This window comes from Vipera ursinii (assembly GCF_947247035.1).
Source record: "Vipera ursinii genome assembly, chromosome: 2".
NCBI classification, from domain to species: Eukaryota; Metazoa; Chordata; class Lepidosauria; order Squamata; family Viperidae; genus Vipera; species Vipera ursinii.
The window spans coordinates 226518406-226540727 of NC_139513.1; the positions used below are offsets into that span (position 1 = coordinate 226518406).

Here is a 22322-nt window from a genome sequence, read left to right on the forward strand (position 1 = left end):
AGCTCCTCTGCCGGGCTTGTTTTGCATGTGAGCTACTTTGCCTGATGCTGAGAAGACCCGCTTGGGCACTCGGGTTGTTGTCAGTCTCCGCAGGCCCTTCTCGTTTCCAGGAACGTCAAGCGCGCTTGGCTCTCCACCCCCACGGCAGGGCAGGGCAGGGCAGAGACTTGCTCGCCCTTCTGACGGCCCTGAAGAGAAACGAAGGGCTTGCAAACTCCCCGCGAGAAGCTGGGCGAAGCGCGCGGCTGGGCGAGTGTGTGCCTGCGCGCGTATTTACGAAAGAAACGCTCCGAGAGTTCTTCTTTCTCCGCCCCCTTGGGGGGAACTCTAGCGACTGCTGTAGCCGCGCTTCTCTTCTCGGCTCCGAAAATAGGGATTTCTACTCTCTCTCTCTCTCTCTCTCTCCCCTCCCCACCCCGCATTCTCCTGCCTCTTCGATTGCGACAATAAAAGGGCGAAGGGTGCGCTGGTTTCTTCCTCCTTCCTCCCCCCTCCCCTCCCCTCCCCGATTGTCAGGTGAGGCAGCTGGAGGTCTGGCCGGGAGATTGTAGCCGTTTTGAAACGCCGCGTCTTGAAACGCCCGATCAGCTGATTTTCGGGTGGAAGAGCCGCGGCTTGAATCTGTTTGCATCTGCCTGAATTAGACCGAAACGGCCTGAATTTGACCAGAGTTGCTTTGTAATGGCTGGAGGAACTGCAGAGGAGGTCTTGCCGGGAGATTGTGGCCGTTTTGAAACGCCGCGGCTTGAAACTCCCGATCAGCTGATTTTCGGGGCGGAAAGAGCCACGGCTTGAATCTGCTTGTATTTGTTTGAACTTAACCAGAAATGGCTCGTAATGGCTGGAGGAACTGCGGAGGGAGTGAATGCTCCAGCCTGGAATATTTGGAAAGGCTGGGGGAAACGGATGAACTGCAGCTTAAGCGACTGTTGCCGGAGGAGCCATGGCTTGAAACGCCCCAGATTTGGGGCAGCGTTTGCTTGTTCCCTCCCTCCCTCCCTCCCTCCCTCCCCTTTCCCTCCTCTCTAAATCCTTCCTTCCTTCCTTCCTCCCTCCCTCCCTCCCTCCCTCCCCTTTCCCTCCTCTCTAAATCCTTCCTTCCTTCCTTCCTTCCTTCCTTCCTTCCTTCCTTCCTTCCTTCCTTCCTTCCTTCCTTCCTTCCCCAGCCCTAATCCGGAAAGTGGAAGGAAAGAAGAGTAAAGGCTGGGCGGAGGAGGAGGGGAAGTTTAAAAAGGGGGCGGTGTTCCCTTTAAAAAGCCGCCCGCCACGCCGTGCTCCCTCGCAGCACTCGCGGCGGCTGGCTTCTTGGCTCCCGGTCTCCCCCAGGCTTCCCGGCTGTGATTGGCGAGCGAGCCTCCCGAGCTCCGGCGGCCGTGACATCAGCAGAAGCGGAGCAAGCAAAAGCGAAGGGGGAAGGAAGTTCACCAGCAGCACCTCGAGCCCGCTCCGAGCGCTGGCTGGCGGACGCGGAGCCGAAAGAGAAGCAGCATCTCTGCGCGCCCGGGCTGCTGGGGTGAAGTTGCAGCCGCCGCACCAACCAGCCGAGGAGACTCTCGCTTCCCCCCACCCCCCACCCCCCACCCTCCCTACATCCCGAGCCTTCCAGATCTTCGCCTGCCTACTTGCGAGCAGGCATGTTTTCCAGCCAATCCGGGCCTGGGAGCAGGGCGCCGGCGGCACGTCCACTTTCCCCGCACTCTCCGTTCAGACGGCGCCCTTTGAGCCTGGAGTGATGCGGACGTCGGAAAAGGGCGCCGGGCGAAAGCAGCGAAGCAGGATCGCCGCGTGCCCCCCACTCCTCCTCCTCCTCCTCCTCTTCTTCTTCTTCCTCCTCCTGGTCGGCTTGACACCCCCATTTCGGCTGCTTCGCAAACTGCTTCCTCCACCCCACCCCACCCCACCTCACCCCTCCCCGCAAAAGATGCCGGGGTCGACAGCGTTTTTTCTACCCGGAACAAGCAAACACGCAGGCAACCCTGCACTATTCAGCTCAGTGAAGTCACGCTTGAAACGGCTTGAAACGCCCGATCAGCTGATTTTCGGGGCGGAAAGCGTGCGGTGTTGTTGTGTTTTTTTTCCTCCCCCTGAAAGTGAACGGCAGCTTTCCGTACTAGTGTATTGGCATGTCAAGACACCAGCACAAAGACCAAGGTACAAGCAGCTCTCCTTCAGTCATTATTGAAACATTTGATCAGCCCAACTTCTTCTTCTTATTATTATTATTATTAAATCTGTTTTTTAACCAAGCGTGACTTCACTGAGCTGAATAGTGCAGGGTTGCCTGCGTGTTTGCTTGTTCCGGGTAGAAAAAACGCTGTCGACCCCGGCATCTTTTGCGGGGATTTCCCATTTCCCGTTGCGAAACCAGCCGAGCCCAAGTCCACCCTTTCTTTTTTTTCCACGGCACGCTCGGTGCCTTTCCCACGATCGTGTCTCCTTCAGATCTTACGCAAGCTTCCTCGATTTCCTGGTGTGTGTGTGTGTGTGTTTCTTTCTTATTCCTCCCTTCTCTGGTGGTTGGAAAGGCGTGTGACACGCTTCGACAACAACTCTGCTGGCTCTCTCGGTGGGAACCTCCCATCCTCTATATACCCCCATTTTGGCTGCTTCGCAAACTGCTTTCTCCACCCCACCCCACCCCACCTCACCCCTCCCCGCAAAAGATGCCGGGGTCGACAGCGTTTTTTCTACCCGGAACAAGCAAACACGCAGGCAACCCTGCACTATTCAGCTCAGTGAAGTCACGCTTGGTTAAAAAACAGATTTAATAATAATAATAAGAAGAAGAAGAAGTTGGGCTGATCAAATGTTTCAATAATGACTGAAGGAGAGCTGCTTGTACCTTGGTCTTTGTGCTGGTGTCTTGACATGCCAATACACTAGTACGGAAAGCTGCCGTTCACTTTCGGGGGGAGGAAAAAAAACACAACAACACCGCACGCTTTCCGCCCCGAAAATCAGCTGATCGGGCGTTTCAAGCCGTTTCAAGCGTGACTTCACTGAGCTGAATAGTGCAGGGTTGCCTGCGTGTTTGCTTGTTCCGGGTAGAAAAAACGCTGTCGACCCCGGCATCTTTTGCGGGGAGGGGTGAGGTGGGGTGGGGTGGGGTGGAGGAAGCAGTTTGCGAAGCAGCCGAAATGGGGGTGTCAAGCCGACCAGGAGGAGGAAGAAGAAGAAGAGGAGGAGGAGGAGGAGGAGTGGGGGGCACGCGGCGATCCCGCTTCGCTGCTTTCGCCCGGCGCCCTTTTCCGACGTCCGCATCACTCCAGGCTCAAAGGGCGCCGTCTGAACGGAGAGTGCGGGGAAAGTGGACGTGCCGCCGGCGCCCTGCTCCCAGGCCCGGATTGGCTGGAAAACATGCCTGCTCGCAAGTAGGCAGGCGAAGATCTGGAAGGCTCGGGATGTAGGGAGGGTGGGGGGTGGGGGGAAGCGAGAGTCTCCTCGGCTGGTTGGTGCAGCGGCTGCAACTTCACCCCAGCAGCCCGGGCGCGCAGAGATGCTGCTTCTCTTTCGGCTCCGCGTCCGCCAGCGCTCGGAGCGGGCTCGAGGTGCTGCTGGTGAACTTCCTTCCCCCTTCGCTTTTGCTTGCTCCGCTTCTGCTGATGTCACGGCCGCCGGAGCTCGGGAGGCTCGCTCGCCAATCACAGCCGGGAAGCCTGGGGGAGACCGGGAGCCAAGAAGCCAGCCGCCGCGAGTGCTGCGAGGGAGCACGGCGTGGCGGGCGGCTTTTTAAAGGGAACACCGCCCCCTTTTTAAACTTCCCCTCCTCCTCCGCCCAGCCTTTACTCTTCTTTCCTTCCACTTTCCGGATTAGGGCTGGGGAAGGAAGGAAGGAAGGAAGGAAGGAAGGAAGGAAGGAAGGAAGGAAGGAAGGAAGGAAGGAAGGATTTAGAGAGGAGGGAAAGGGGAGGGAGGGAGGGAGGGAGGAAGGAAGGAAGGATTTAGAGAGGAGGGAAAGGGGAGGGAGGGAGGGAGGGAGGGAACAAGCAAACGCTGCCCCAAAACTGGGGCGTTTCAAGCCATGGCTCCTCCGGCAACAGTCGCTTAAGCTGCAGTTCATCCGGTTCCCCCAGCCTTTCCAAATATTCCAGGCTGGAGCATTCACTCCCTCCGCAGTTCCTCCAGCCATTACGAGCCATTTCTGGTTAAGTTCAAACAAATACAAGCAGATTCAAGCCGTGGCTCTTTCCGCCCCGAAAATCAGCTGATCGGGCGTTTCAAGCCGTGGCGTTTCAAAACGGCCACAATCTCCCGGCAAGACCTCCTCTGCAGTTCCTCCAGCCATTACAAAGCAACTCTGGTCAAATTCAGGCCGTTTCGGTCTAATTCAGGCAGATGCAAACAGATTCAAGCCGCGGCTCTTCCACCCGAAAATCAGCTGATCGGGCGTTTCAAGACGCGGCGTTTCAAAACGGCTACAATCTCCCGGCCAGACCTCCAGCTGCCTCACCTGACAATCGGGGAGGGGAGGGGAGGGGGGAGGAAGGAGGAAGAAACCAGCGCACCCTTCGCCCTTTTATTGTCGCAATCGAAGAGGCAGGAGAATGCGGGGTGGGGAGGGGAGAGAGAGAGAGAGAGAGAGTAGAAATCCCTATTTTCGGAGCCGAGAAGAGAAGCGCGGCTACAGCAGTCGCTAGGGTTCCCCCCAAGGGGGCGGAGAAAGAAGAACTCTTGGAGCGTTTCTTTCGTAAATACGCGCGCAGGCACACACTCGCCCAGCCGCGCGCTTCGCCCAGCTTCTCGCGGGGAGTTTGCAAGCCCTTCGTTTCTCTTCAGGGCCGTCAGAAGGGCGAGCAAGTCTCTGCCCTGCCCTGCCCTGCCGTGGGGGTGGAGAGCCAAGCGCGCTTGACGTTCCTGGAAACGAGAAGGGCCTGCGGAGACTGACAACAACCCGAGTGCCCAAGCGGGTCTTCTCAGCATCAGGCAAAGTAGCTCACATGCAAAACAAGCCCGGCAGAGGAGCCGGAGCAGCTCCGCTGCTGGGGGCGCGTCTCGGCCGGGCCTTGCAGGATCTGGGCCGGGCGCCTCTGCTCGCCGCTCCGGCTCCTCTGCCGGGCTTGTTTCGCATGCGAGCTACTTTGCCGGCCGCTGCTGAGGGAAGATCTCTGGAGAGGAGCATAAGGTGAGCTGCTGCATTTCCCAGCCTCGGCTTATACTCGAGTCACCAACTTTTTCCATTTTTGGGGGGTAAAATTAGGGGTCTCGGCTTATATTCGAGTCGGCTTATATTCAAGTATATACGGTAGATAGAATTCAGGAACTCAGGGTTTCCTCCCTCCTGCCTGGACAAACTGGCCCTGCAGTTTTCTTAGGCTGATTTCACAAGTGGCTTGCCATTGCTTGCTTCCTAGGGCTGAGAGAGAGGGACTGGCTTAAGATCACCCAGCTGGTTTTGCGGCTAAGATGTGACTAGAACTCATTGTTTCCTGGTTTCCTAACCATCAAAGCAGATTGGCTGCTTTTCTGTGATCGTGCTGTTTCCTAAATAAATTTCATCTTTAGTTTTCTTTTGCATAAGCATCAGTGCAGAAGTTCTATTCCTAACTATGGCATTAAGCAATTATTTCTGCCGTATAAAGTAATCTATGGCCCAGCAATGAGCCATTGGGCCCAGAGTAGAGAAAAGTTTAAAGATTATGAAAAAAGAGATAGTGTTTTTGTTTCAGTTCACAAGGAGTGCTTACCTGACTTCATGGTGGACAGATTGATAAGGTAGGATGGGTGGTTGTAAGGAGAGCAGACAATTGAGATGCAGAACAACAGGATGGCCTCTTCGGTTTTGCAGTTTAATTTGCCCTTTTTATCTTAAGAACAGAGCGATGGTGTGTGCTTCCCAGAGCTATCATAAATGTAATGCAATAAAATAAGCATATAACTTGAAACCAAGTTAATATCCTTTGCATTTGTTCTGTGCTTTTTGTATCAACCAAGAACAGTAGTGCTTAAAATTTGCCAGAATAACCTGAGAGCCACCACTAAATAGGAAATATCATACTCCCCAGTACAGTAAGATTTATGATGATCCGTGAAATCCCTACAACTGGAAAGTATTTCTCCTTGCTTTTCTCTTTGGCTCTCAGTACAAGCAGTGGAGTAGAGTAAATCCTACTCCAGGCTTGAGTAAAATGTCTGCCAACAAATTACCAATAGGATTACCAATGGATTTCCAATTTATATAATTTAATGGTTAATGTAAGGAATGTTTTTGTCACTTCTGCCTCTGCCTTCACTTTCTTCTTAAGTTAAAGCAGGAAGAGATATCCCATTAAGACACAGTTTCTCTTCAGATAATCTGTTGGACCTACGTGGAGGGTAGGGACAAGGTAATATATTTTTCTACACTTGTTTCTTTTCATTGCTTTCTTCACGCTTCAATGGAAGAGAGCTGGCTGATGTCTTACAGAAAGCTTTTGAAATTAGGCCAAGGACTGCATTAAATTAAGCTGAATGCACTAGATGCTTAATAGCTACTGATTGTCCTTCCCTGATGTAAATCCACAGTGATGATGCGGATATCTTCCTGCAAAACAAGAGGGTAACATTCAGAGCCAAGAGAGAAGGGAGAGTGGTCTCAGGCAGCTTCCTCAGCCATACTGACTAGGCGTGCTGGGAATTACAGTTCCAAGAATCTGAGTAGTTTTTTATTGTGTCATGCACAGTCACACGCACAATGATTAGGTGGGTTGGGTTTGTTGGTATTAAGGGAGAGTCAATGACTCCAAAGTTCTTTAGTATCTGAAAAAGGGCTGCTGTCTACTGGATAATAAGATTTTATCATTTGCAACAAATACAGCATTAGACTTACGTAAGTTTGATTGCCTACAAAAATCATAAGAGGACATTTTAACACAACCCACCACTTTTCCATTGAAGAAGTGTATTTCTTTATCTGAAATATAATGAGCTTCAGTCCTTAGAACAGTGTTTCCCAACCTTGGCCACTTGAAGATGTGTGGACTTCAACTCCCAGAATTCCCCACTCAGCATAGCTGACTAGGGTATTCTGGGAGTTGAAGTCCACACATCTTCAAGTGACCAAGGTTGGGAAACACTGCCTTAGAAGATTCTTAATTGCTGTAAGTTTCAGTAATCATAGTGATCGTAGTGTGACACTTGGACTCCAAGATGGGCAAAGTTCTGCCTTTCTTTGGAGACAATATGCTGTCAGTCTAACATATCTAAATCAGGTTGAGTTCAAAGGTTATTTTTGTATTGCACATTCTTGATCACAAGGGAAAAAAATCTTTTGAACAACTATGGTGAAAGGGGAAAAATGAAAGTGAAATACTAATGAAAGCTGTAATGATCTGAAAAGAATGCTTTTGATATAGTTTCAGAAGTTTGATTAGATAGTACAATAGGAAGAGTATTATTCTGTGTGGCTTGTTCCACTTGAGATGGCTTAGCTCATGAAGGGCAGCTTGTTATTTATGATTTCTTGAAATGTTGCAGTAAATATATTGCTATTGAATTAATACATGGTGGTTACTAACAAATTCAGCATCTACAATGTTACCTGTTAATCTTGACTGAAGATGATTTTGGGCAAGGAAAGCTTACGCTTTTGTATGAAGCCCTTGATTTAAGGATTAGAATAGCTATTAGGTTCTGAATTATTCAAATCTCTCACTTTTTTGATAATAAGATAATCTTTATTGTCATTTTTTACTGAGGGCACAATGGCACACATCAAAAATGAAATTTAGTTGCCTGCTCTCAGGGTGAAACACATACATGACACATACCTAAAACATACTACATACAACATATGTATAGACCCACACCCCTACATATACATAACAATAAAATATTAAATACTGTCCATCTTGAATATATAACGGAAGGAAGAAGCTTGAGAGTTCACAAGGTTAATGCTGTATGGAATGAAACTACGGCTGAATCTGGATGTTCTGCTGCGGATACCACGAAGCCTCCTCCCAGAATGTGGTAGAATTGGGCTGATTATAAATGGTAAAGCACCAGATAAACTAGTTATCATTACAGTTCTATATACTATGCAAAAAATTAGATCTAATATTGTGCTTTCAAGGCAAACCTGAATGTTCAAGCTCTTTGAAGGATAAATTCCCATGCCATATGACTTTCTTTAAATTCAGTCTGAGAGTATTTTCAGAAATGGATTGTAAGATGGATGAGATAAGCATATAAGTTTAAATTCAGAAATCTGACTGAAAGTCAGAAATCTGACTCAGAAATACCAAGTTGTTTGGCTGTAATCCACATAATTACTTGAGGTATATCTAGCAATTATATGTAGGCTTACTTTGGGAAGAAACTATATAAATTCCAGTGGGGGGAGGGATTTACTTTCAATTTCTTAGTAAGTTTATTTTGTTAACAGTCTCATAAAACTGAATTTGTATCTTATGATGAGTTGGCCTTAAAATGATAAAAACAAATAATAAATTAATTTTTGCCCTAAAATCTTACTAGTAGCTTTCCTCAAAACAAACCATCAAATCAAACTCTGAATTTAAACATGATTCCTCATGCCTGTCCTTTCCATGAGTTAATGCTTAACAAGAAGGCTCCACAGGAATGACAGGCTGCTGATATGCTGTAACAAAAAAAAATGTGATATAGGAAATATATGATTTGTAATTTATGTCTAGTGGTAGAAAACTTTTAGTAAGTATTTAAAAAAAACCAGCCAAACTAAAATTGAATTGTTACTGATTTGAAGTACGAGTGCTTATCATTAAATCTGATTTTTCAACTTTTTCTCATAGAAAATCAATGCAAAACTCCATGAAGGGCTCTGTCAACACTGTAAGGAGGTCCTGGAATGGCGGGTAAAATTCAACAAATATAAGCCATTAACACAAGCTAAAAAATGGTGAGTAAATTGTTATTTAATATACTAGAAGCCCTACGGTTACTCCAGCAGATATGGAAACCTAATCAATTGTGGCCAAAGAGAGAGGAGATCAGACTGTGTAGAACCTCCCATCCTTTAAAGCAGAGTTCCCCAACCTTTCAGGGAGGGGGAAAAGAAGGGATGGTTTTGTGAGGAGGAGAATGCATGTGCGTGCACGAACACCCGTTGCTTACACAAGTGGGGCTGCAAGCACTCATGCAAGTGGGCCACAAACATCTGTGACGCTTGCGTGAGTGGGGCCGGGAACGCCCACAATGCTCGTGCGAGTGGGGCTGCAATTGCCCGTGACACGGCGACCTCTTGTGTGAATGGGTCCCTGGCAACACGTGAGTGAGGTGACGAATGTTGGCGACACTTGCACACACTGTATGCACATGCACGCACCGGCCATCCACTCAACATGGCTTGGTGGCAATGAGCTGTGGGCTGTGGTCCACAGGTTGGTGACTCCTTCTTTAAAGGGAGCAAAAATAATTTAAGAGTCACCTATACTAGAAATATGCACTGCTGTATACTTATGAAGCTTCATTAGTAAATAACAAGGTACACTAAGGAAAGATTAACATAAAGCCCTCAGTGGTTCTTCTATTTTTTAGGAGCAATTGAGAAGCAGCCTCAGGAGGCTATGTTTTTAACCACAAAATCAGTGGGAGGTGATCAGTCCTTTCCATGATAATAAAGGAAGCAATTTTGCGCAAGATAGTTTAAGGATAGTTTTTCTGTGACCCTTGTCTATTCTAAGACTTTTGGAGGTGTTTTTTATTTAAGGAAACCCACATAGCTAGGCATTGTAAATAAGCATTTCTGTTTAAGTGCATCACCAGGTGATTCATGCAAAAGAATTGTAAATAACCTTTGAGCTTAACTCTGTTTAAAATGTGTCTTATCAGTATTATTCAGGTCTGGATTATCCAGTGGAAAGGATGTGTTCAAAACAAACGTTAATTCAATCCTGTGCATAGAACAAAGCTTCTGTACTTCGTTGGGGATATATATTTTTTAATACTACTAACAAAAGTAGTGTGAAAGTTACTCGGAGTTGCGTTAATGGTTTTTGGCAGCTAAAAAAAAAATCTCTCAGGACACGGGCTACCTGTATTGCTACACATGTTGCTCCTGCAACATGGTTGGCAAGGCCTTTAAACAGATTGGCCTCACATTCCTCTGACTCCTCGGTTACCTTCGGGTTTTTTCAGTCAAGACACAGAATCACTTATGAATAGGATTATCTGCTGGCCAGAAAAAGAAAAGCTCTATGATCAGCTGTGGCAGTTTATGAATATACCTAATATAGTTGTTGCTAAAAAACTGTAGAGACTAGTTGGCAACTGCTACTAAATATTTAAATCTCAGTTTACAGTTTCAGTTTCATAGATACTTGAAAAATTATTTTTCTATCAAATAGTAAATATGGCCAGAGAAATGGACAAAAAGTTTACTGAAAGATGCACTAGAATATAAATAAATAAGCCCTGGTATTGTGAAGTTCACATCCATAAGTAAGCTTCATCATACACTGCAAAGTAATCCCTTAGAGAGTAAATCCAACTCAAGAACAAAAAAATTGGAAATTACTTCCAAATGTGGAATTTGAAAAATTTCCATTTTTTTTCTTGAGTTGGATTTACTCTCTAAGGCAGGGGTGTCAAACTCAATTTCACTGAGGGCCACATCAGCGTTATGGTTGCCTTCAGGGGGCCGGGTGGGCGTGGCCAGGTGGGCGTGACCAAGTGGGCGTGGCCGGGTGGGCGTGGCCAGCTCAATGCTGCTCACTCAGCGCAGCTTACTCGAAATGCCTAGGTCAGGAGAGAACACGTTGCACCAGCTAATTTGATGTGGGGACATCTCATTGCCCCACAAGCTCTTCACCTCCCCAAACATCTGCAGCCAAGCATGTGCAGAGGATGGAAAGGGCCTTCTTCCCAAGCCCAGGCATGATTGGTAGTTTGTTAGCTCAAATGTAGATAGCCTCCTAGTCTCCAAGCTTGGAGAGAGAGTGTGTGTGTGTGTGTGTGTGTGTGTGTGTTCCTTCTTCTGCCTTGACAGATCTCTGGAGAGCAAGAGGAGGCAGGGAGCAGCACTTCCCAGTCCTGCATGAGGGAGGCTGGCCCTTCTTGAAAGGGAAACCCCATTTCCACTCATGCGTGGAAAGGATGCTGGCTGGTTGGAGCAGCCTTCCCTCATGCAGCTTCCCTGCCAACTTATGCTCCTCTCCAGAGATCTTCCCTCAGCAGCGGCCGGCAAAGAAGCTCGCACGCGAAACAAGCCTGGCAGAGGAGCCGGAGCAGCGAGCAAAGACGCCCGGCCTGGATCCTGCAAGGCCCGGCCGAGACGCGTCCCCAGCAGCGGAGCTGCTCCAGCTCCTCTGCCGGGCTTGTTTTGCATGCGAGCTACTTTGCCTGAGGCTGCTGGGGACGTGTCTCGGCCGGGGCCTTGCAGGATCCGGGCCAGGCACCTCTGCTTGCCCTCAGAAGCACCTGGCCCAGAATTGCATGCGAAAGAAGCCCGGCAGAGGAGCTTCAGCACAGATGCGCCCGCGGGAGCTGAGCCGCTTGTCTCCTCGTTCGGGCGCTGTGGAGGGCGAGCCAAGGCGCCCGGGCCGATCCTGCAGCGCCCCAGCCCAGATGCCCCCACGAGAGCTGAGCCGTTAATCTCCTCGTTCGGGCACTGCGGAGGGCGAGCCGAGGCACCCGGCCTGATCCTGCAGCGCCCCAACCCAGATGCGCCCGCGGGAGCTGAGCCGCTTGTCTCCTCGTTCGGGCGCTGCGGAGGGCGAGCCGAGGTGCCCGGCCCGATCCTGCAGCGCCCCAGCCCAGACGCGCCCGCGGGAGCTGAGCCGTTAATCTCGTTCGGGTGCTGCAGAGGGCGAGCCGAGGCGCCCGGCCCGATCCTGCAGCGCCCCAGCCCAGACGCGCCCGTGGGAGCTGAGCCGTTAATCTCGTTCGGGTGCTGTGGAGGGCGAGCCGAGGCGCCCGGCCCGATCCTGCAGCGCCCCAGCCCAGACGCGCCCGCGGGAGCTGAGCCGCTTGTCTCCTCGTTCGGGCGCTGCGGAGGGCGAGCCGAGGCGCCCGGCCTGGATCCTGCAAGGCCTGGCCGAGATGCGCCCCCAGCAGCGGAGCCGCTCCTCGCCCTCCGCAGCGCCCGAACGAGGAGATTAACGGCTCAGCTCCCGCGGGCGCGTCTGGGCCGGGGCGCTGCAGGATAGGGCCGGGCGCCTCGGCTCGCCCTCCGCAGCGCCCGAACGAGGAGATTAACGGCTCAGCTCCCGCGGGCGCTTTTGGGCTGGGGTGCTGCAGGATCGGGCCGGGCGCCTCGGCTCGCCCTCCGCAGCGCCCGAACGAGGAGATTAACGGCTCAGCTCCCGCGGGCGCATCTGGGCCGGGGCGCTGCAGGATCGGGCCGGGCGCCTCGGCTCGCCCTCCGCAGCGCCCGAACGAGGAGATTAACGGCTCAGCTCCCGCGGGCGCATCTGGGCCGGGGCGCTGCAGGATCGGGCCGGGCGCCTCGGCTCGCCCTCCGCAGCGTCCGAACGAGGAGATTAATGGCTCAGCTCCCGCGGGCGCCTCTGGGCTGGTGCACTGCAGGATCGGGCCGGGCGCCTCGGCTCGCCCTCTGCAGCGACCGAACGAGGAGACAAGCGGCTCAGCTCCCGCGGGCGCGTCTGGGCTGGGGCACTGCAGGATCTGGCCGGGCGCCTCGGCTCACCCTCCGCAGCGCCCAAACGAGGAGATGAAACGCCAAAGCATGCCAGCAGAGGTAACAGAGCGGCTCTTTCTCTGGCCTCCTCAAGTCCGCCCCCACCCACACAGCAAGTAGAAAAAGGTCCCACTCACCTTTCCACTCCTCCTGTTTCTTCCTCCGTTGACTCCACGTGCAGTCCAAAGAAGCAAAGAAGTTTGTAGGCAGTCCCACAAACCAAAGAAGTTCATTCAATCAATTCGAACTTTGAGAGTTGTTTTTTTTTTTGTGAGCAGTTTGAATTGATCGATTGAATTTTTTTAGTCCCACTTTTTTTTTGGAACTGGGAGGAGGCTGCCTGGGCTCTGGCCAATGAGCTGTTGAGGGGCTAATGAGCTGCAAATGTTGCTGGGCTCCACCAGCACTTGCCTCCTACTGAGCAGGTGCTCAGCCGGGCCGGCGCCAAGGTGGTGGGGGCCGGACCTTTGTAATTTCTGGGAGAGTTGTGCGGGCCGGATTCAATCATATGGCGGGCCGTTTGTGGCCCGCGGGCCTTGTGTTTGACATGTCTGCTCTAAGGGATTACTTTGCAGTGTATGATGAAGGCTACTTAAAAAAAAGATTGAATGAAACCTTTGTATGTATGTATAGATATAAGTTCATTTGAAGGCCTAGCCCAGGGGTAGGCAACCTTGGCTCTTTTATGAATCGTGGACTTCAACTCCCAGAACTCCTGAGACCACGAGTCATAAAAGAGCCAAGGTTGCCTACCCCTGGCCTAGCCATTGCTTTTGTTTGTATCTGTGTTTTAATATCAAATTGTTAGTGATTTTTTTTAAAAAAACTTAGAATTAATAAAGATTAATTGTAGATAGATATTTTTATGAACAGTTTGAATATATGATTAAAGATTATTGCTGGCTACTTCAAACATCATGTATATGATAAAGTATGATCAGGTGCTACCCTTGATAACAAATTAGGCACTACAAACTTCATTTTCTTAAGAGAACCTAGCCTTCCATTACCTGCGTTTCAAAATTTCTAAAATCTATTTATGACTTCACAGGTTGCTAATTTATAATGGTTTATGTCAAGTAGCCATATGAAATATTTTAATTCAACTTTAATTCTTTTTCTCTTAATAGCATAAAATGTCTGCAAAAGACAGTAAAGGATTCTTACCATATTATCTGCAAGTCATGTGCCTGCGAACTAGAGCTGTGTGCTAAGTGTGGAAAGAGGGAAGACATCACAATTCCGTAAGATTTCCTGTAACTCCATAAAATTATTTAATTCCACCTTACGATACATAATAATTCTGTCTATCCTATAAGGTCATTAAGAGATGGCCTATTCAAGATCTTGTCACCAGACAAGGTGAGAGGGGACATTAGGTTAGAAGCCAGGACATTTCATCTGTGGCAGGAAGTCACAAGTCATCATACAAGGTCATTGCTTAATGACCCATGATTCTCACTCAGCTATGGAAACAGGGACTTCTGGGATTGCTATTGCTAAGCAATTTGATCACATGACATCACCACATGGAAATGTTGGTCCCAATTATTACAGTTAAGCAAGGATTTGTGTTGTGACAATTTTGTACACTGCCACAGTCATTTGATCTGGGTTGCATACCTTTTTTGTTCAAGCTAAGGAGAGAAACCCTTTGTAAACTGGGTATATATTCCTACACCTGGGATTTTCCCTTCTGCTTGGAGTGGAAGTAGAGGCAAGTGCAAAAGGAGAGAAAGTTGAGTGTATGATATTTTGATTTGAAATTTGTAATTAGGATTTTGGTAAAATATATTGTATACATGCATACCGTACATACATACATAAAAAATATGTCAACCAGTTTTACATTTGATGCTGAAAACATGATGGACTTATAAACAAGATGGCTAAATATTGTTTGGATGCTACTTTAAGCATATATAATCATGAATGGCTGTACATAAACATATGGGAGTAGGCTTAACATAGAATGCCATGAAACCTTTACTTCCGCTTTCTGATGTTCAGCATATTGTGTTATGTTATATCTACAAGATAATGCTCACAATTCTATATGATCTAGCTGTGAATATAAAGAGATTCCATAAAACTCAAAGCTCAGAATGGTAGTTGATACCAGAGAATGGGGATGAGACAGCATACGGGGTGGGTGGGTATCGCCTTATCTTGCGGCGATAAGGACGGCGAAGTCTAACTACTTTGCCGCCCTTATCGCGTCCGCAGATAATCGCCCGGCCGCCCTGTTTAGGGTGACTCGCTCCCTCCTTAACCAGGAGGTGAGGGAGGATCCCTTGCAGGGACGAGCCGAGGAGTTTAGTCATCATCTGGCGGACAAAATTGCTCGGATCCGGACCGGCTTGGACTCTGACTGGGCAGAGTCTGAGGTGGAGGAATCAGGCGGTCTTGAGCATGTTATCTGGACTGAGTTCGACCCTGTTTCCCCTGATGATGTGGACAGGATCATGGGGAGACTGAGCACCACCACCTGTTTGTTGGATCCGTGCCCCTCCTGGCTAGCTTATGCGGCTCGGGAGGGAACACGAGGCTGGTTCCATGCAGTAATAACTGCTTCTTTGAAGGAGGGTGTCTTTCCTGCCGCCTTGAAGGAGGCGGTGGTGAGACCCCTTCTCAAGAAGCCTGCTTTGGACCCGGCTGTTTTAAACAACTATCGTCCAGTCTCCAACCTTCGCTTTCTGGCGAAGGTTGTTGAGAGTGTGGTGGCGCACCAGCTCCCTCTGTTCCTGGAGGAAACTGATTATCTGGACCCGTACCAATCGGGCTTCAGGCCCGGACACAGCACGGAGACGGCATTGGTCGCACTGGTGAATGATCTCTGGAGGGCTAGGGACAGGGGTTGCTCCTCTGTCCTGGTCCTTTTAGATCTCTCAGCGGCTTTCAATACCATCGACCATGGTATCCTGCTGCGGCGTCTCAGGGGGTTGGGAGTGGGAGGCACCGTTCTACGGTGGTTCTCCTCCTACCTCCGGGGCCGCTCGCAGTCGGTGTAGACAGGAGGGCAGAGATCCGCCCCGAGGTCTCTCATTTGTGGAGTTCCTCAGGGGTCGGTTCTCTCGCCCCTCCTGTTCAACATCTATATGAAGCCGCTGGGCGAGATCATTCGTGGTTTTGGGGTGGGGTATCACCAGTACGCTGATGATACCCAACTTTTTCTTTCCACCCCAAACCAACCCAGTGATGCCCTCTCCGTGATGTCCCGGTGCCTGGAGGCGGTTCAGGTCTGGATGGGGAGAAACAGGCTTCGTCTAAATCCCGCCAAGACTGAGTGGCTGTGCATATCGGCATCTCGGGTTAACCAAGTTATTCCACCTTTAATGATGGGGGGTGAGGTGTTACCCCCCGTTGATAGGGCTCGCAACCTGGGCGTCCTCCTGGATGCACGGCTCAATTTTGAAGACCATATAGGAGCCGTGACCAGGGGGGCTTTTGCACAGGTTCGCCTGGTGCGCCAGTTGCGTCCCTATCTGGACCGAGACGCCCTATGCACAGTTACTCATGCGCTTGTGACCTCCCGCTTGGACTACTGTAACGCTCTCTACATGGGGCTGCCCTTGAAGACCACACGGAGGCTTCAACTGGTGCAGAATGCGGCCGCGCGAGTTGTAATGGGGGTCTCCCGATACTCCCATGTAACACCTCTACTCCGCGAGCTGCATTGGCTTCCGGTTGCCCTCCGGGTGAAATTCAAGGTGCTGGTTATTACCTATAAAGCCCTATATGGCCTGGGTCCGGGTTATTTGAGGGAACACCTGCTGCCGGCATCAAATGCTTCTTTGAAGGAGGGTGCGCTCCCACAGGGGGGGTCTGCTCAGGGTTCCGCCGGTGAGAGATTGCCAGCGGGTGACACCCAGGGATAGGGCCTTCTCAGTGGGAGCGCCTGCCCTCTGGAACCAGCTGCCGGTGGAGCTGAGAACTGCCCCCAACCTCCGATCATTCCGCAGGGGCCTGAAGACCTGGCTCTTTGAGCTCTCGGGCCCAGGCTGAGGAGAAATTTTTAATTGGGGTTTTAATTGTGTACAGGGTCAATTTAATATTTTTTAATTCGGTTTTAACTTTTGTATGTTGGATTTTAATTCCCTGTAAACCGCCCTGAGTCCTCAGGGAAAGGGCGGTATATAAATGTAACTAAATAAATAAATAAAATAAATAAAAACTATCCATATGGTGTTTCAACAACAACTTGCACCTGAACATCGGCAAGACGAAAGAGATGGTGCTAGACTTCCAGAGGAAAAAAGAGGAACCTGTCCCACTTTACATCGGGGGGGGGGCTGTGTGGAGAGAGTTTCCTTTTTAAATTTCTGGGAATCTATCTGTGAAGATCTTACCTGGAAAGCTAACACAACCCAGGTGGCCAGAAAGGCCCAACAGAGACTCTACTTCCTCAGGGTCTTGTGGAAGAACAGGGTAGAGCAACGGCTAATGACCCTCTTTTACCAGTCTACTATAGAGAGCGTCCTCTCGTACTGTATTGTGGTTTGGTATGCTGGTCTGACAGCTGCGGATAGGAAAGTATTACAGAGGGTGGTGAGCACAGCACAAGACATTGTGGGCTGTCCCCTGACACCACTGGATGACATCGCCAGGGCTCGCTGCCTTGGAAGAGTGAGGAAAATTCTCAGGGACGACTCACACCCTGGTTGGTATCTCTTTACTCTCCTACCATTGGGTAGGAGTATAGCCAGCCATACCAACAGGCTGAAGAACAGCTTCTATCCATGGGCTGTCAGGCTCCTGAACGGGAAATAATTTTATAAACTTTATGTATGATTGACTTGCGAGGAAGGTGTGTTGTGCAATTAACTCACATGGTGTAAGAAGATGGAGGGTTTGTTGTCACTGTGAGTTGGGGGAGGGGGCACGAAGGGAGGCTCAGCCAATCTCAATGTATACATGGTTGTACTTTGACAATAAAGGTTCATTCAGAGGCAGAATCAATATTCAAAAGAATTCTAAGAGGCTAGGATATTGTACTGAAATTAATAAGAAGAGAGGTGTGTATGTAAATTAAAGTTTTGTGTTCAGGTTAGGAAAAAATAGACCTAAGTATCAGATTAGGAGATCTGGCTTGGGAATGGTATGGTAGAAAAAGATCAGGGTATCTTAATTGACCGTAAACTCGTTGTGAAACAACAGTTACTAAAAAGCAACAACAACAAAGAAAATCAAAGGAAGTTTGATGGGTTATCAAAAGTAACAATCCCAAAAGGCTATTGAGTGATTAATTAACATATTGTTTATGATAATTAACTATTATCTATTATTGTTTGTTAAACACATGAACCCAGACATTATGCAGTTTGCTAAATATTGAGAATGTTATTTGGAAAACCCCAACCCCAACCATAATCCTAACCCAAATCCCAACCCCAAACCCACCTTATTCCTAACCCTATAAAAACTAATAAAATCTATACAAAAAAGAGTAATAATTCCATTCATTCAGCATTAGGTCAAATTTGGAATAGTGTATCCAGTTCTAGATAGCTTAATTTAAGAACAACTTTAATGAACTAGACTGTATGTTCAAGAGGAACAAATAGAAAGGTCAGTAGCTGAGTACAAACAGGGTCCCCCCCCTTTTTTTTTTATCCCCCAGGCCTGTGAGATTTTCCTTTTCCTGGGGTTCCTTGTCCAGATCTGTTGTAGCTCCCTTTCAGTGTCTCTATAATTCTTGAAATCGTTCGCATTCCAGTTTGGGATGAGAATTGTTAAGTGTTGTTTCTATAAACAGTTAAATAATCAGCATTTTATCATTTAGAATTTAAACACTTAAAATAGTATTTAATAATAATATTTTCTGTCCTGTTGGTGAGATACACACATACTGTAGTTTCCGGCGTATAAGACTACTTTTTAACCCATGAAAATCTTCTCAAAAGTCAGGGGTTGTCTTATACGCCGGTGCTGAAAATTTAGGGACAGGGCTGGCTGGAAAACCTGGAGCGGATCTCCCATTTAGTCTGCGCAGGGAAAGCGGGACCAATTGGAGAAGAAGCTGCAGTCTGTGATTTTTTACAGGCTGGGGTCTGGGCGTCTTTCCTTCTAAAGTTGAAGAGCAGCTGTAGTATATCCCAACTTGAAAGGCAGGTAGGGAAGGCAGCAGCCAGAGCAGCGGCTTAGCTCTAAGGACACATTTGACTCAGGAACTGGGTGGGCTGGCTGGAAAACCTGGAGCGGATCTCCCATTTGGTCTTTTTTTAAAAAAAAATCCCATTTATATCCTGCCCTTCTCCAAAGACTCAGGGTGGCTTACAATTTAAAGCACAAATCAATGTGCTTAGCAATAGCCTTCATTCTGTGTATATGCCTGTTTATTAGGGCTTTCCCCCCCCCAAGCAGCATTATTACAAAGTCAGCTTATTGCCCCCAACAATCTGGGTCCTCATTTTACCTACCTTGGAAGGATGGAAAGCTGAGTCAACCTTGAACCTGGTGGGATGCAAACCTGCACTAATTGCAGGCAGCTGGTGTTACTTAAGGCTCTGCGCAGGGAAAGCTTTAGAGTGAATTAGGAAAAGTGAAAAAGTGAATTAGGAAAATAGGGAACGGTTGCTGGAATTGGGTATGTGTAGTTTAACGAAGAGAAGGGTGAGGGGTGACATGATAGCAGTGATCCAATATCTCAGGGGCTGCCACAAAGCAGAGGGAGCCAAGCTATTCTCCAAAGCACCTGAAAGCAGGACAAGAAGCAATGGATGGAAACTAGTCAAGGACAGAAGCAACCTAGAACTAAGGAGAAACTTCCTGACAGTTAGAACAATTAACCAGTGGAACAACCTGCCTCCAGAAGTGGTGAATGCTCCAACACTTGAAGTTTTTAAGAAGAGACTGGACAGCCATTTGTCTGAAATGGTATAGGGCAGGGGTCGGCAACCTCGGCTCTTTTATGACTCGTGGACTTCAACTCCCAGAATTCCTGAGCCAGCATAGCTGGCTCAGGAATTCTGGGAGTTGAAGTCCACGAGTCATAAAAGAGCAGAGGTTGCCGACCCCTGGTATAGGGTTTCCTGCCTTAGCAGGGGGTTGGACTAGATGACCTCCAAGGTCCCCTCCAAATTATTATTATTATTATTATTATTGTTGTTGTTATTGTTATTATTATTATTATTATTATTATTATAGTTTAATCCACTTGCACTGTTTTATGTTTACATGTTTGATGACAAACAGCCTTATGTTTATAAGTGACAGTTTTCCTACTAAGCACCTGCATGTCATAAGCATTTGAATTAAAATTACCATATTAAAATCAAATCTGATGTTTTTAAATTTTTATTTGGTGTGCGTTGGAAGAGGGGTAGTCTTATACGGTGAGTATAGCCCAAACCCTATAATTTAACAGGAAATGTAGGGGGTCGTCTTATAAGCCCAGTCGTCTTATATGCCGGAAAATACGGTATTCATGGAAATACATGGTGTATTTCTACCCATAGCCTACAGCTAAAATTATGGACGGTTTTGGCAATGTGGAACACTAAACAATTTTAGATTTTGGCAGTGTGCAGTGTGTCATGATAGAAGCAGATGGTATCTCTTGTGTCATTGGTGAAGTGTTGCATTGGACATGAACACAATAGGTAGAAAAAATGTTATGCCTGTACCAGCTTGTCTCCTTAGCCAACATGAGACATTGCTTTGCTCTGCCTCACCATGCTCCAGATTACAGATTACATTAAATTTATGCCACATGGGGGAATAAAGTTCCTTTTTCTTTCCTACGAGTAATAAAGCCTGACAAATATTACTGTGATTCTTTTTTTTTCACAGAATTCAGACCAATCTACAGCATACTGAGCATCAAAGGCAGCAGAACAGAAAGGATGTATTTGAGAAAGATGATGAAACAAACTTAAGTGGCTTGGAAGATGAAGATCTGGATTTACTCACAATACAGATTAAAAACTTAAACTGAAACTATGGGGATCTAAATGATTTCTTCAGAACAATGCTTTTAGGCTTCATTTCATTTCTTCTTAAATAATTTATTGGCTATTTTTGCTATGTGTGGAGTTCATGGCATCTGGAAACAGTTTTCACAAAACTTATGGTTTTATTTTCTTCAAGAATCAAATTTGCTTAAACGTTCTGTTTGTAGGATGACTTTTTTTCCATTTAATAAATAGCAATAAGCATGGTATTCTATATCTGACTTGAATATATTCATTGTTTCTCATTCTTTCCCCGACTCCTGTGCTTTCAGCTACCTTATTCCTTTGTTTATATGGCAAGTAACTCCCTACTTCAATTTTTATTTCTTCAACAATTGTTGCTTCACCTTTTATATTTCAGCCTGTGCAGTACTTCCTCTGCCAAGTTATTGTCTTTAAATATGTAACGATATCACAAAATCACTATCGATATGGCCCAGAACCCCTCTCACAGAGGAAAAGCAGAGCTGGTCCATCTCCTTGGCTAAGGGAAAAATGGCCTCACCATTTTCAGTGGCCACCCGTACTATTGTTTCTCCTCTTGAGTTGTTATAAGAAATCATAATTGAACATTGGAGGAGCTTCTTTTTATGTCTGCTTTTCTTCTTGTCTGTTCTGCCTTTAAATTGTTTCTCCCTTAGCCTTGCTTTAATACCACTGGTCCTGTAAAGCAGAGGTCCCCAACCTTTTGGGCATCAGGGATCGGTTCTGGGGAGAGAGGTTTTTCTTTGGACCAGAGGGTGTGTGGTTTTGTGTGCTGCCTGCATCTCGCGGATGGGGTTTTGCTTGTTTATGCAGATCGGTTGGTGGCATGCCGTGGCCCGGTACTGGTCCACAGACCGGGGGTTGGGGACCCCTGCTGTAAAGTGTTTTGAGAGCATTCTGTAACACACACACACACACACACCCATGGAATAAAACATACAATAAACAGAGGCCAGTCAGATCCATTCTGTGAATCCTGTATCCAGAACGTGAAAGAATCCAGCCTTTTTACTGCAAAACCTTTGCACGGTGGCAAGTGCACCAGGAGCCCTTGTGCCACAGTCGTTAGACTGTAGTGATGCAGGCAAACTCTGCCTACAGACTCAGCCTTCTATTCTTTTAGCCTTCTAGGTAGTTAAAATAAGGACCCCAGATTATTGGGGGCTATATGCCAACTTTGTAAACCACTAAGACATAGTGGCCATACTGATAAAGGTAGAAAACATTACTCAGAGAAATATGTTTTTTATCATTCCTAATTTTGGAGAAAATTAAAGAAATTATAGTATTATAAGAGCAGTTTAGATTGTAATTATTGTGATGTGAGTTTAAAAGTAGCAATGATGATAACTGCCTAGCATGTAAATATAATATGTACGATGACAGTTTTGTGTCTTGCTTGCCCATCACCACAGTAGACAACTGGAAGATAGACTCATATTTTGATACTGCTTATTTATATACTTGTTCTAATAAATGAACATGGCCTTGAAGATGATCAGGGCGATTCCCTGAAACAAAACATTCTTATAGGTATGCAAATGCATTTACAGATCAGCTTGTGAATCAGTTTCTTCATTTGCTTTCTCAGGTTTTAGTGTGTCTGTAAACAAGAACTTCACAAAACTTTTGGGATATAAAAAAAAAATCACGTGACCAAAATGTGTATTCCTTCCATTGAACCATGATTGCTGCCAATCTCCACTCGAACCTAATTTGACAAAAGAAGCGGGGAATGAATTTTATGCTGGGATACCAAGCATTTATTTATTTTATTTTAATCCCATTTA

General features: G+C 47.7%; 1 protein-coding gene across 1 annotated transcript in view; it reads left to right on the top strand.

The window, feature by feature from the left end:
- LOC310635572 (uncharacterized protein C9orf85) overlaps window positions 1-20761 on the top strand; it is a 34932-nt gene extending 14171 nt beyond the window's left edge. Inside the window, exons 2-4 of the mRNA XM_083354646.1 lie at window positions 8751-8857; window positions 13726-13839; window positions 20387-20761. Of these exons, the coding sequence (XP_083210772.1) occupies window positions 8751-8857; window positions 13726-13839; window positions 20387-20531 (366 nt within the window). The 3' untranslated portion in view covers window positions 20532-20761. The remainder of the gene's footprint in view (window positions 1-8750; window positions 8858-13725; window positions 13840-20386) is intronic.
- The last annotated feature ends 1561 nt before the right edge of the window (window positions 20762-22322 follow it).